This window comes from Candoia aspera, chromosome 4 (genome assembly GCF_035149785.1).
Source record: "Candoia aspera isolate rCanAsp1 chromosome 4, rCanAsp1.hap2, whole genome shotgun sequence".
Classification (NCBI taxonomy): Eukaryota; Metazoa; Chordata; class Lepidosauria; order Squamata; family Boidae; genus Candoia; species Candoia aspera.
This window is the reverse complement of record NC_086156.1, coordinates 4,928,344-4,943,914: the sequence shown is the minus strand read 5'-3', so window position 1 is coordinate 4,943,914 and position 15,571 is coordinate 4,928,344. Positions and strand designations below refer to the sequence as shown.

Genomic DNA, 15,571 nt, shown 5'->3' with positions numbered 1-15,571 from the left:
AGAAGTTTTCAACCGTAAACTTCCACTAAGAGGCTGCCAAAAGAAAAAACTTTCAGCATATGCCTCAATTCAAAGTGATGAGCAAGTAAGTGACAAAAGAGGACTGATAATCAAAAGATTTGGAGACAGTTTTAAATGGCCCTTGTTCACCTTTCTCTGTTATACAAAGCCCAACTTGACATCTTTTATAATAATGAAGTAAGGCATTTTCTACAAACATTTCAAAGTTAGGACTTGCAAAGAAAGTTGAGCTTATCCAGTTTGCTCTGACTCAAAAGAACCTCATGTTGCATTGCGACAAAAGAATAGATTTCAGTGTAAAGCAATAGCTTGGAGCACAAGCTATTAAACTGTGCTTGTAAAACAAGAAATGTTTTTCTTTGCTTCACTGGAATAGGATGAGAGTAACGCAGGCTTCTGCAAGTCTGGAACTGAGATAAATCATTCCGGAAGCACTCCTGTGAACACTGTATTAAATTCCATGTCAGGACTTTTGTTATCATTAAACAGAAGCACTGAGTATTTTTTCACTAGTTAAATATGTAAGATTCTTTCAGGATGTCAACAGTGGGTTTGTCTTTCGTCTAAAAACAAGGGGTCGGTGGCTTTACTGGTACTTAAATTATGGTTGTGATTGAGAGTAATTCATCCTCTCTTCTCCTCTAGGAACTGCCAGCTGTAGAAGCAGTAGCAAGCAACTGGATGGGCTAGAGAACTAATCTGTTAGAATAATATTCCTGCCCTCTTACTTCCCTGCTGTTACTACCTGTGGAAATATGGCCGGGGACAAACAAGGATTCTCTTCTAAGACAAAAGAAGAGGGAGATGTATTGATGTGAAAGGTGAGAGGTCCCCTGTGCAAGCACCAAGTCGTGTCTGACCCTCTGGGGGGACGCCGTTTTTGCGACGTTTTCTTGGCAGTGGGGTGGTTTGCCATTGCCTTCCCCAGTCGTCACCTTCCCCAGCAAGCTGGGTGCTCCTTTGACCAACCTCGGGAGGATGGAAGGCTGAGGCGACCTGAGCCGGCTACCCGAGAGAGAACCCGGCTTCCGCTGAGATTGAACCCGGGTTGTGGGGAGAGTCTCGGTTGCAATACTGCCTACCACTCTGCACCACACGAGGCTCTTAATTCAGAAAGTGTGAAAGGTGAAAGGTCCCCTGTGCAAGCACTGAGTCCTGTCTGACCCTCTGGAGGGACGCCGCTTTCGTGACATTTTCTTGGCAGACTATCGCGGGGTGGTTTGCCATTGCCTTCCCCAGTCGTCTCCTTCCCCAGCAAGCTGGGTGTTCCTTTGACCGACCTCGGGAGGATGGAAGGCTGAGGCGACCTGAGCCGGCTACCCGAGAGAGAACCCGTCTTCCCCTGGGATCGAACCCGGGTCGTGGGGAGAGTTTCGGCTGCAACGCTGCGCCTACCACTCTGCGCCACACGAGGCTGTTATTGATGTGACTAGTGGGAAATAATGACCTATTGTATTTTTTTTCTCTTGAAACTGTAACTTTGTAAGAAGTTTGATAACCTGTAAAGACAAACACACTATTCAGTAGCCCCCACTTTCAATTAATACAGCTTCAAGACTGCACCACTGTAGTTATGTCTGTGAGTGGGAGAAAATGGACAATTTAAGGCAGCCTTCAAATGCACTGGATTACAGTTACCATCACCCATCAACAGCAGATATATTTTTATTGCGGGAAGTGATGGGAGATATAGTCTAACATTTGGCTGACACTAGCATAAAAATGTTTCATTCTCTGAGGCTGAACAACAAAAAGGTACCTAAGTGTTGTACCTCCCATCAAGTTCTTCAAGTTTGTTGCAGAGACAGAAAGGCTTGGACTGCCAGAGTGAATGGGAAAAGAAATAAAAAGAAGTTATACACCTAGGTTCGGTCCTTCATGCTTGTCTCAAATAGTCCTGAGAGTATTCCAAAGAATTATTTCCTACATTGCAAAACACTAGCCTAATCGGGACAGCAGGGCATATGTAGGATACCCTTGACTGGATCACACTTCAATATATGTATCACAATCTCCTACGGATGTGAAGTAAGATTAGATCTAGCATTACAGGCTTACCATTTTGTATATAAAATGTTTCTATAAGGCCCCAGTGTAAAAATGATCTAAGCGGCCTCTACATCCTTCTAGAAATGGTGGATATTTGAACACTGACTTCAAGGGTTCTACGTAGGATTTTAGAATTTTAGTAGGCCGTATGTAGATGCTGTATTATACCACATCTAAGTAACACTTTTAAGCAAATGTATTTACCTTACTTTAATAAGTTGCATATATCGTGTGCATCTTATTAAAAAGAAAAGAAAAGACAAGGACGGCTGATCTATTTTTAAAAGCAACATACGAGGCATCCAAACACTTGAGGGTCTGCAATCTAGAGCTTTACACAGCCAAAGAAAAATCCTGCATTCAAAAATGAGCTACTAACTAATCTTCTGTAATTCATATAGTTCCGTTTTAAAGTCTCTTACGCAGGGCAAATTTTTGTTGTCCGTAGACCTCTTCATAACTTGCCATGCGCCAGACGCTTTAGAACACCCGTTAATAGAGAACTAACGAGGGTGTGAAGTAACATGCTGTCTGAAAGGTGAGCATATCAATACTCTGCTAGACATCTGCTTAAATTTCTATTCGCTTTTGGTGTATGCAGTGACTTATTTTTTTGACTGGTAAAGACAGCATATAGTAATGTGCAGAAATCTGACTTTTAGTCCCTTATGCCACAAGGCTAGGATCGCTGGTGCCTGACAGCAGGAAGTAAGAGTCCTCAACATAGAAGGATGGGGTGGCTGGGGAGCAGAAACAGACATCCAGCAGCATTTGCATGCCTGGCTATCATAAACTTTATTCAAATCCTTTAATAAGCCAAGCAGTCAAAAAAGGAACCAGCCAACTCAACAGAACAAAGAGGGAATCCCCCCACTTTATCCTATGAAGAAAAAAAGGAACGAACAATATTAGAACTTCCGGCTGATACATTAAACGATTTAAATGGAATATTAATTAAACAAGTGTCAGCCTTTTTTCCCCTCTGGAGACATTTTGCAGTCAATGCCTGAGAGGCTCACAATACTCCCAGATATTTTATAAGAGGCACTTTGGGGTTGAAACTCTATGATAACGTGTAAAGCTTCAGCCACATCCCTCCATGTGCACCACCGCTGTACTTTCCAATCCCACAAGGACGTCCAAGGCTTTATTCCTGACATATTCTGAATGATGATGCTTTACGAAAGAGCATATAGTGGACAGACCCAAGAAGTCTGAGGGAAGCCATGTTTTTCTGTGCTATGTGGCATAAAGCCTTGGTCCCACTATTTCTGGTAAACAATTTGCTTCCAGATACAATTCAAGATGCTGGTTCTGGCTGTTAAAGCCATAAATTGCTTTGATCCAAGCAAGAAGTACTTACACCCATTCAAATCTGTGGCCTGGAAGGTAGATTTCCTCAGAGGATATCCCCTAACAAAGCCAAGTTAATATTCTCCAAAAAGCAGGTCTTTCTGATGACCATCACATATTGCAGCGTTCATTACTCTCTGAAGCTGGTCTAACACTAACTTGGTTTAGCTTTCAGGCAAGGTTTGAAGCCCTTCCTTTTTCCTATAGTTTTTGCAAGACTGACCTAGATACTTTTCACTCTTCTATGCTTTAGACCGGATGGTTTAAAAACAGACATTCTATTATTGTTGCCTTTTTGAGTAGAGAAGCAGAATAAAAACATTTAAATTACTCAAACGTATTGTGTCATAAAATGACATGTGAAGCTTTACAGAAGAAAATAAAAGCCAATGCAGAGTTTCTGTGGCAGGGGGGTGTTATGATGGTGTTCCACAGTAAGACCCTCCCGCAAGGTGGCCAGGAAAATACATGGTGATAAATCAGAGGTGAGCAACACAGTCCCAGGGGGACAACTGGGGCTCGACCTAATTTCATGTAGTGCTCAGATTAATTTCACAAGTGCTCCTAGAGTAAGTAGTTCAGACTTCCAATAAAGACAATTGTTCCTTCCCCCTGCAGCCTGCAGCACAGGAAAAAGGAAAGGAACATCCAGAGAGAGAGAAATGTGGGCATCAGAAAGAATGGCTAGCCCGGTCAACATTTCAGCTCGATCTCATTCGGTGTGTGCTTCACAGCCTACCGTGGGAATATGGCTTTCGCTAGAAAAAGGTTTGTCTATCAGTAAAATTAATTCTACGGTGATTCCAAGCAACCTCGGTGAAATAAATCATGGCACCTCCAGAAGCATGGTCAATTTTAGCCTTACAATATTGGTAAGACAAAGCTTGTTTCAATCAGTCTAAATCAGATAGGATCTGATTGAGGGACTTTCTGATCCACACTGCACTTAGATTCTACATCAGTGTTTCTTAACCGTGGCAACTTTAAGAGAGGTGGGCTTCAACTCCCAGAATTCCCCAGCCAGCTGCTGGGTGGCTTGCTGGCTGGGGAATTCTGGGAGTTGAAGTCCATCTCTCTTAAAGTTGCCAAGGTTGAGAAACACTGTATTACACTGACAGTGGACTCCTTAGGTCTACCTGTTCCTCCAAAATGGGACCTCTTTTGGAACAGAAAGTTAAGACTTGCTTTTATGGAGGTCTGAATCCTGCAGCAAGCCATAAATAGAAGGGACTATAGAGAGAGAGAGAGAGTTGATTCACCGGGTTCTCAAAAGGATGTATTAAAAAATGAGTTTCATGGAGTGACAGTCACAAGGCTCAAAAAGGCTGCATTCAGCCTCACAGTGATCTTCCGAGGCTGAGAACCACAAGATGGCATCAGACAGGGCAGCCACAAATACGATCTACGGATCAGACAGCTGCACAAGAGTCCTCCACCCTGTAATTGAAAATGCTAAAAATACAAGATGAGAAATTACTGAAGCCAATCTTTGTTTGCATTCTGATATTTGGTGCTTAACAAGAAGCAAGCAGAATCAATTCAACTTTTTTTTTTAAATTAAGCAGAAGGACGTTTGTACAACGCAAAGATTTAGGCTTTGTAATTGCCACATATGTAGAGTTTTATATTCCCCAAAATATTTCTAAATACAGGTAGTCTGCGCTTAACGACCACAATTGGGACTGGAATTTCAGTTGCTAAGCGAAGCGGTCATTAAGCGAATCCGACACGATTTTACCACCTTTTTTGCAGCAGTCATTAAACAAATGACCACAGTTCTTAAGTGAACCATGTGGTCGTTAAGTAAATCATGTGAACCCCATTGATTTTGTTTGCCAGAAGCTGGCCGGGAAGGTCGAAAACGGTGATCCCGTGACCACAGGACGCTGCAACGGCTATAAATGTGAACCGGTTGCCAAGCACCCAAATCATGATCATGTGCCCATGGGGATGCTCTGACAGTCTTAAGTGTGAGGATCAGTCACAAGTCGGTTTTTCCAGCACCATCATAAGTCTGAACAGTCACTAACTGAATGGTTGTTAAGCGAGGGATACCTGTACGTGGAATTAAGTATGTTAAAAGTTTTAGAGAACAGAGATATTAATAAAGGGATCAAAATTCCATTAAGTTAGTGTGGTGGAACATGTCTCTGAGGAGGGAGGTGGTGCAATGGAGGTCGCCAGAGAGGAAGGAGGGGGTGCATTCCAGGGGGAGAAACGATCTTACAGTATGGAGGACCTTGGGCAGCCGGCCAAGAAGCTGAGACAGGGCCCGCCTTAAGATGGCTTGGAGTATTTCTCTCTAGCGCCTTTTCGCTTTGCTCAGTTTGGCAAGATTCTACGTATGGCTGAAACAATAAAGAACTAGAGCGTGATTCCTGGCTCAGCGTCGTTTCTTCGCCTCAACCCTGACAGTTAGTGGGGTAAAATTAATGTCATTAAAATGAATATTGCCTCATAATTGATTTATGTATTAAGAGGCATTCCAACATTAATCCCAAATAAATATTTGCTTTGGATAGGTAGGTTATCGAGGAAACTTTATATGGCAAAATAGACTACCTAGGATTTCATTAGCTAAAGCAAGATTATCTATTGAAGATGGTGGTTTTAACTTAGTAGATTTTAACAAATATTATTGAGCTTATATTTTTCTCAACTGCATCTACGTGGAATGAATACCTAGTACAGGTAGTCCTCACCAACTGCCTCATTTAGCGACCGTTGGATGTTACAGCAGTGTAAAAAAAAAGCTTTGTCATCAATCTTCGCATTTACAGCTGTTGCAGCATCCCGCAGTCATGTGATCGCCATCTGCATACTTCCTAACCGGCTTGTGACAAGCAGAGTTAATGGAGAACATGGAAGTAAAATCACAAGTTGCGGTTGTGCGATGCTTCACTTGACCACGGTGACACACTTAATGGCCGAATGGAAAGTGACATCCTCCAATCATGTGATTTTCCGCTTAGCAACTGTGATGCTTAGCGATGGAGTTGCTATTCCCAATTGTGATTGCTAAGGGAGGACTTCCTGTAGAACATTAACTGTTGTGGGCTCTGTTGGGAAGCTTTTTAGGATTTCATAATAGAAAGGGGATTTCACTCCCTGGATTATAAGTAGTCAAACATGTCTGGGCCTTGTTGGGTCATAAATTGGTTTTTTATGTTGAGTCTCATGAATATTTAAGTTTATGGAAAAACTCCTCCTTAAAAATAGGGGGTAAAATGTTCTATTGGAAGCTATGGGTGGAATCTGGAATACGTACTTTAAGTCAATTACTTTGTAGTAATTATTTTAAAGACTTTTCTTGACTTCAAGTGGAATTTTGTCTTCCTAATTCACAACAGCAGCAATATAATCAACTCAAGCATGTTTTAACGTCTCAATATGGACCAGATGCGTTGGCTCTGTCTGAGAAACCCAAGATGTTAATATATTTGATGATGTCAATGTTTGAAATTAAACACACATCCTTTTTGTATCAAAAACTAAAGAATATTTTCAAAGTCAATATTAAGGACATTTATGGCTTATGAATTAGAGAATGAAACATGAATGGTTGCAGGTCTTAAAAATGTTCAATCTGCTTCAGCGGATTTAACAATAAAACTGATTCATCAAAAGATCTTGAGTTTACTGGACACCCCCAAAAATGTGATAATGATGATAATTTATATGTTCCCCAACACCCAGCAACTCTGTATATGGAAGGATGGATGTCAGATTTTCTCTGCTGGATATATAAACAATTTGAGGGGTCGCTGACTCATGATTTGGTCCTATGAATCATTGACATCTTTTTGAAATAACATTTTAATGTACATAAATAGATTTACGGGGAAAAGTTTGTGTGTTAAAGATGTTAATATGAAGTTAAATTATATCTCAAAACATTGGAATTTGCTTACTTTTGAGGAGTTATGGTTGTATCGGGTCTGGTGTAAACTGTTTTGAGAAACTGGAAAAGTAGTAACATCCCTCATATTAAGGACTGGGTTTAAGAGATGCGTGACTTACCCATCTTTTGAAAGGACAAGTTTATCTCGTGAACAAAAAATGTCTCATGTTTTTCTGTGGCATAGATTTTATAATATTTTGTGATGTTAGGGAATAATTGATTATATATTTCCCCCCAAGGTAGATTTAGAAATTTGACATTTTGATTAACATGTGATAGATAGATAGATAGATAGATAGATAGATAGATAGATAGATAGATAGAGGTCCCCACTGTTGTTTTTTTGTAGTTTTTCATGTCCCATTTTTTTTTTTTTTGGTATTTTGTATTTTTTCTATCTCTTTCTGTAAAACGTAGTATTTAAATATTTACTTGTATTAAAAATGCATTTAAACTGTATAGTACTGTAATCAGTCTACCAAAAGCTAGTATTTACAGATGCTCGGGGTTTTTTTCCCTCTTAAACTGTTACTCATTTTTGATATTTCTCAAAATATTTTTTGGAGTTGTAATAGAAACTTGATTGGAAAACATGAACAAGAGTCCTTAAAGAAAAATGTTGGCCCTTCAAGGAGTTGCAGAACTCATTAGCGGTGTAATTATTTCACTGTATTACAGAATACAAGGAAGGAGACATCTGAAAGACTTAATGCTAATTCAGAGCACAGGCTGTAATGGGGAAATTGATGCTTTTATGGTATCTGAGCAGAAACAAATTTAAGTTTCTCCATTTGTTTTAGTTCATTGTTCTGCTCCTACTTTGTACTGGCAGGTTACCAACTGCATGTCTGAAACACTGGGTGTAAACTGAATGCAGAACCAAAGGCATCCGAACTATTCCCACTGCATCACTTTTAATGTGTGAATATATACCAACCGTGTTCTCCCACAAAGACTCACTTGACAAATTCCACTTTTTTTACCGATGACCAGCCCATCGCACCTTGCTCATGTTAAGTTTAGCTTCTACATAAATAGGTATCATGTAAAAATGGAAATCTTAAAAAGTGCAGGCAACAGAGCAGCACTTATATGTCCCCCCAAATCACTCATTATACTACTTCAGAATTGCTATGTTCCGCTTTACTTTAATGGTGACCAAACAAGTAGTTCTCCTCTGCCACAAACCATTTTAATTAAAACTAAAACACAGGAACCAGATCTTATTTCCCTCTATGTAATACTGGTATTTCCTTCAATTCCCTTAGCAAAATAATCTCTCCCCCTCCAATATCCAATTTATATATGTAGGCCTAATATGATTCCATCTGCTGTCTAGTCCCTTCCTATTTCTCTTGTCAGTTCACAGACTAATACATTTCCAAGGCTAAATAAAGCAGACAAGCAGCAATAGAAAAGGCCATTGAATTCAATATATGTCTGTTTCCCATTAAGAAATACTGAGGCAAAGGATACTCCTACTATCCTTGAGCAAAAACTAAGTAATTGAAGACTCTTTGCTTAATCCAGAAAATATTTAACTTGGGGATGGCAAGAGTTCATGATTTCAACAATCATAAAAGTTGAAGTGTGGAAAACATTGTCTTGGTAAAAGATGAAAATGGATTTCAAGACCCCTCATCTCTACACTGCTACCTAGTGCAGCATACAAAACTGGACAAGGTGGATCAGTGGTTTTATCTCATGTTTAATGTTCCTAATACCTCTACAGGAACTTTTCATATTTAAGCCTGTGCCCTGTGCTTCCCAAACTTTGGACTTCAGAGAGGCAGGAAGAAGAACTGCTAAATATATTCAGGCAAGAGCTAGGTCATGAATGCTTATGAATTAGGCAAAACTGCTGTCCTTAACTGAATGCAAGCTACCACGCTATGAGCCCATGCTAACATGACCACGAAGAGATTCTAAATTTGAAAGCACTGCAAAATAATGCACATTTCCTCCGATCCTCCTCCACCTTACTTCTTAAATACTCTGGGTACGCAATGTCCCTTATTACTTACTAGCAAGTGTGTCATTCTGGAAGTCTTTTCACAGCAAACATCCAAGGGGGATGTCACTAAATAAAGTTGGTATCTACTTGCCACACCGTTTGGTTTCTTTTTGTTGTTGTTGTTGTTGAACAGAGCAGGCTGAGTTCTTTTCTTCAGCAGAAAAGGATGTTTGGATTCTGTAGCTGCATCTGCTGTTGAACTTTGTGCAGCCTGTTTCTTTTCCAGAAGAAAGCTTTGTCTGTTGGCCCCTCTCTCAGGGCGGGAAAGGAATGTAATGCATGCACAGACTCTCTACTATTTCCTGTTACGCTCCTGTTCCAAACCAATGTACTGGGAAAAATTCCAGGGAGTACAACCCAATCCTTGATCTAAAATGAAGGAATCAAGCTCAACATTTTATCACAAATATATGCTAAGAAACTATCTATATGGAATGGCCAGCTGTGAATTAATACCGAATATATCTAGTTTTTTCGAGACTGAGCAACATTTAATTGCGTAAGAATGTTAACCTACAGGGACAGTTTTAAATGACCAAACCAGAGAAAGATGAACCATTTTTTTAATCTCTTAGCAGAAGTAGAAGATTAGTCTGTTCCCTAAATCCTCCTTCAAAGAAAGGGTTAACACTGTTCATGCAATCTTGAAACCCTTGGAGCAAAGACAGGATAGGAACACCCTAAAATCACTTGTCACCTCAGCCTTTCACTGTTCCTTCCCGTCTCCCTCTACGTAGAACAGATGAGAGGGGAGTTAATCATAAATGCCACTAGCCTCTTCTATTGCTTAGTGGGAAAAGGCTTTTTTTTTTTGGCAACCCAGAGACACCAAAGGTAAAACATTAGTATGTAAACAGTTGGGAGTTTTCAGGAAAAAAAATGGCCGAGATTTCTGGGGATGGAGGATACCCTAGGTTGCATTTAGCTGAGGTTCTGTTCATCATGGAATACAGAGGGCATGAAATGGCTTTCCCAAGACAAATGAGGTGAGCAGACCTTACTGCATTAAATAATTTAAAAATAAGCCTCATTCAGGTTTTAAAGAAATCATATTCCACATCACAGATCTTGCATTTTTTAAAATATATGGATAAAACGTAAGACATTTTTGTGGTGATGTTAGGGATGTGTTGGTTAGGAAGGTGAACGTGGGCGTACCCAGATAACGCCATACTACCGGCTTTGAAACCAAATGGTTTGCAGCGAACGATGCAACAAGGAGCGCGGATCTGAAAATAAATGCGTCAGACAAGGTAACCGGTATTTGAAGGAGAAAACAGAGTGAATGTTTGCAAATTATATATGAATGGCAACGAGAGCAAATGGGTGAATTTGTGTAGCTTGCTAGGACGTTTACTGAAGATGAGACAATGGATGGAAATGCCTTAAGTCGTGCAAGAGCTGACAGAATGTTAATGGGCAGTAGGTAATCTCCTCTGAAGCATTTTTCTCAAAGGAAGCAAAAAAGGATGGGCATGTAGGTATGCTTCAGCTCCTTTTATTATAGGGAAGTGAGAGTTTAGGAATGTTTCCTTTCCTCACCTTACGCCTCCTCTGATTTACTTTCTTGTTCCTTTTGGCCTTGAGTACCCCAAAAGGGAATACTGCCTGGTGCTTACACAAGGAAATGTGTACAACCAAGCTCAGCCTTTGTACCTGAGGACTTGAAAATGGTAACTTTTAACGGGAAAGTTTTGCAGAAAAAAGCAAAGCATCTTCTGGGAAGGTGCCAATCTTAGGAAGTGCTAAGAAGCATGCAGATAGAAATGACGTAGCAAGGAACGAATGAGTGGTCCATGATGTGACCATAATCCCCTTCAGTATGGCTTGCGTGAGTGGCTTGCTCAACCTTGAGTTCTTCCCCTGCTGCCAATATTTACCACTGCGCCTGCTGGAGTCTTCTCTGGTTATGGTTTTTGAAGCCTGACATTAAGCAGACCAATAGGGTATGGGAGCAGAAATTAACGTGGCAAAAAAGATTACTGGGAGTTGTTGTTCAGCGAAAGCTGGGGTGGGAGGGGATGCTCATTATTATGCACAAATGAGAATTAACAATGAGATATTCAGATCTGGTGATTTCAGATTATTAAGGAGAACACAAACAAAAGGGATTGTGAGAAAGTCCAAAAGGGTAATTTGAACTGGGAGACCTAAAGTAACTTGCAGGCTAGTGCAGACAAATATAAAGGGATGGAAATAGGGAGAAAATGTTTGCAAGACACAGTGATTGAATCAGGGACGACATTCATTAACTAAGGAAGGAACACTAGAGTTACGCTGTATTTTGGCTAACAAGAATTATGGAGAAAACCTCATGCACACTTATCATAATCTGACAAGAGAATGTTAAAAGTAATAAGCATAAAGAAAATACTGGAGGTTAAATGATTTTAAACTCAGAAAAACCGAACATAAGGAATTTGAATATTAGGAAATGAGATGGATTTTTGAGAGATATCAAGATACAACAGAAAACAATTACTAAATGTTTATTTCGATTTTATTACAGCCATTAGGCCAGATACCATCAAAGTATTTAATAAGAGCAGTATTACACGCACACATCAGAAAAACAGTAAGTATAGGAATTGAAATAGTAAGGATCTAAAAATAATTAAGAAGATACTAAAATAGATCAAAATAAAATACTGTTATAAGAAATTCCAAAGTCAAGTAATGGTGCGACGTATTGTATGGATGTCCTTATATAAGGAACGATATAGTACATATGGCTGAGAGCTTCTATAGAGCTATCATCACATGGACATAACCAAAGGTGGCCAGGAGTTACCCTTAAAACATCCAAAAAGGACTGCTGAGGGCAAAGCATCCAACCTGACTACGGTGAAGGCCTTAGAAAATTTCAAAATTGTAATCGGAGGCTGGAACAAATCCTTTTGGAAGAAAATGATAAATATTGGGGTGTAACACCTTAAATTTGTTTGGAGATCTATATCCCAAATTCGTTGTTTAAGGGCAATTCTAGCATTACCAAGATCTAATGAGCACAAGCTTTCCATAGAGAAGCCCAGCAAATGAATTTTATCTAAGGCTTTTTAAAGCCATGATGATTTAAAACGATCTCTAAATATTAACAGGGCTAAACCTATAGGAAGGAGAATTAACTTTAGCCAGAAGATAAAAAGAAGCAGCCATGCTCTCACACCCAACAAAATTATACCTGTTTCTACACGTAGGATGGCATTTTTGATTCTTTCTGGGACCATCAATATGGTTCTAATAAACTTATTTTGAATGGTTTCAATAATATTAAGCTTTGTGAAGGAACAAATTTGGGACTCATAGAGAAGCTGAGGGACTACCTAGCTTGAAAGACCTTGCAAGCTGCAGGGATACAATGGGCTCCTTTTGAGTGGTAAAATCTTACGATAGCTGACACTGTGCAACTCTCGCCCGCTAAATAAAATGAGCAGAAAGTTTATTTGAACAAAGGAATAACCTATTTGACAAACTATTTGCTTATCAATTAAAAAAAATCCCTTAATATAGGCACAACTTGGTCCACTATATGGCACTTATTAAAATACCACAAGTAAGCAATTTTGATCACAGTGCAGAAAAGCAATCCCTGGGGATGAAACATGGCAGGGGTCTGCAAGATATGGTCAAAAAAATCAGGATGATGGCCATGATGGTGCAATCGAAGCTGCACCTTTTTTAAAACGCGTGTTGCGGACACCTCTGAAATAAGGAAAAGGATTAACTGTATGTTAATTATCAATGGTTCTAATGCAAACTTAAATGTTAATGCTGATAATGATCGTCTCATACTGTGATTAAAGAAAGGAAGATGATCTTATAATACTCTGTTCCTCAGGGTGCCACTCACAGACATCTCAGCTGCTGTCCATAAGTCTTACCACCCATGGCTTTTTACATTTTTAAGATATTTATTTCATATTTTAATAACAAACAAATTCAATTTAAAAAAAAGCTTCTGGCATCCTGTTTTACTTTCAAGATTGCCTTTGAACTGCAAATCGGCTCCTGCAAGCTTCCTTAAAAAATATAAATGTTAAGTCCCTGCAGTGGCTACCCAGCAATTGTTTTGAGATGTGCCCATCTTCCCAGAGAAGTGGAGGGGGGAGTGACCATGTGTGGTAGAGCAACCTGCAGGGGATGTTGGAGAAGGTGGGAACTGGAGATGGTTACCTTTGGCTCAGGTGGGGTTTTGCATCTGGTAATGTTCCTTAAGGTAACTGTGTGTGAATAAGCCAGTCCAATATATGCCCAGCAGCACAAAGACTGGAGACTGGTAACATCATCTGCTGAATATCTTGATGTTTACAGAATCACAGACTTCATTAAATGGAAAATGCAAGTGCTAGATTAAATCAACCCAGAATGTCAAATAGGAAAGGCCACTCCTGTCCTATATTCAGGGTCATACAAGCAGATTTCCATTCAGGTGGAACTTTCCCTCTCTTCCCATATTCTCCATACCTGGAAATTGTGGAATTTAGTGTGTGCACACACACAAACATATGTAGCCAGATAGACAGGTCACATATGAGGAGTACCAATGAAGCTGGTTTTGAAATTCAGGAATTGGTTCTAAATTTGACACGTAAGTAGCAATTTGAGAATACACGAATTTATTTTTTGTAGAATGTCATTTTTTACAGTTGTACAATTTCTAACATCAGACAAGTGCATTCGTTAGCCTGTTACTTACATGACAAGTATATTAGTTATCTTATTAGTACCCAGCCAAATTTCAGTTTTTCCCTGCAGCAATATATAATTTTAGATAATCTTCAAGATGTTCCAAAACATTAGGATCTTGAAAAAGACCAATATAAATTTCTCTGCATATTGTTGATTTTCAACATTTCCCAAGTTTGTAAAAGTTATGATCAAATTTTCCCATTGGAAAGGAAGATTCTGTATCGTAACAGAATATTTACAACAATGTAGAATGATTTAAGTAAATCTTGTATTAATGCAATGCAAAGTAGTAAATGAACTGTGAATAATGTATCATCCTGTGAAGCTTACAGTTATTACTTACTAGGAAATATGAAGAAACTATCAGTTAAAGGCCACCTATTACAAAGCTTCCAAAATATTAACTAACCTTTAGTCATTATGAATCATAGGCAAAGACTACAGACCTTCTCTCCACAAATAGTCTTCAAACTTAGTACTGTGATATTCTATTCACACAGGTCGCCAGGCAGTCTGGTTGAACCTTGCTGCTCAAAATGAACTGAACATTTATCACAGAATTCATTCACGTCTTCTCCTCCAGGGGCATATTAGGGGGCAGATCAATAAATGAGCTACCATTCAGAGAAGCTGGCCATTACTCACTGAGAAATTCCAAGGAACCCCCGACTTCTCAAAATTTGAACAGTGTCTATGCTACATAAAGGAAAGACTGATGTAATATTCTTTGAGAGCCAGTTTGGTGCAGTGGTGAAGGTGCTGGCCTAGAAACTGGGAGACTGAGAGTTCCAGTCCCGCCTCAGGCACAAAAGTTGGCTGGGTGACCTTGGGCCCGTCCCTCTCTCTCAGCCCAAGAGCCGGTCAGGCGTGGTAGGAGAGTTCTAGTCCCGCCTGGGCAGGAAAGCCGGCTGGGTGACCTTGGGCCAGCCCCTCTCTCAGCCCAAGAGCCAATCAGGCGTGGTAGGAGAGTTCTGGTCCCGCCTTGGGCATGAAAGCCGGCTGGGTGACTTTGGGCCAGTCCCTCTCTTTCAGCCCAAGAGCCAATCAGGCGTGGTAGGAGAGTTCTAGTCCCGCCTGGGCAGGAAAGCCGGCTGGGTGACCTTGGGCCAGCCCCTCTCTCAGCCCAAGAGCCAATCAGACATGGTAGGAGAGTTCTAGTCCTGCCTCAGGCATGAAAGCCGGCTGGGTGACCTTGGGCCAGCCCCTCTTTCAGCCCAAGAGCCAATCAGACATGGTAGGAGAGTTCTAGTCCCGCCTCAGGCATGAATGCCAGCTGGGTGACCTTGGGCCATCCCTCTCTCTCAGCCCAACCCACCTCACAGGGTTGTTGTTGTGGGGAAGAGGAGGCAGGAGTATGTTCACCCCCTAAGATAGATAAAAAAGTAGGATAAAATCACCCCCCCCACCCAAGTCTTCCATTCTATACAAGTTATGAATGCCAGCAAAATAGCTTCATTTATCTAGTTCTTAAAAAGTAGACCAAGCATTCGAAACCTTATAGCTCCCATCCAGCCAATAAAACTGGAAGTTTAACAGCACAAGAT

The 15,571-nt window shown here is 40.3% G+C and overlaps 1 protein-coding gene across 2 annotated transcripts in view; it reads right to left on the bottom strand.

Moving 5' to 3' along the window:
• The window catches only part of CTDSPL (CTD small phosphatase like), a 66,117-nt gene that overhangs the window by 23,092 nt on the left and 27,454 nt on the right, over positions 1-15,571 (bottom strand). The window contains exon 1 of one of the 2 annotated variants that reach the window (XM_063303326.1): positions 9,349-9,570. The exons of the other annotated variant lie outside the window; for it this stretch is intronic. Coding sequence (XP_063159396.1) covers position 9,349 — 1 coding nt within the window. The 5' untranslated portion in view covers positions 9,350-9,570. Of the gene's footprint in view, positions 1-9,348; positions 9,571-15,571 lie in introns of those variants that run through there. 2 annotated transcript variants of the gene reach the window in all.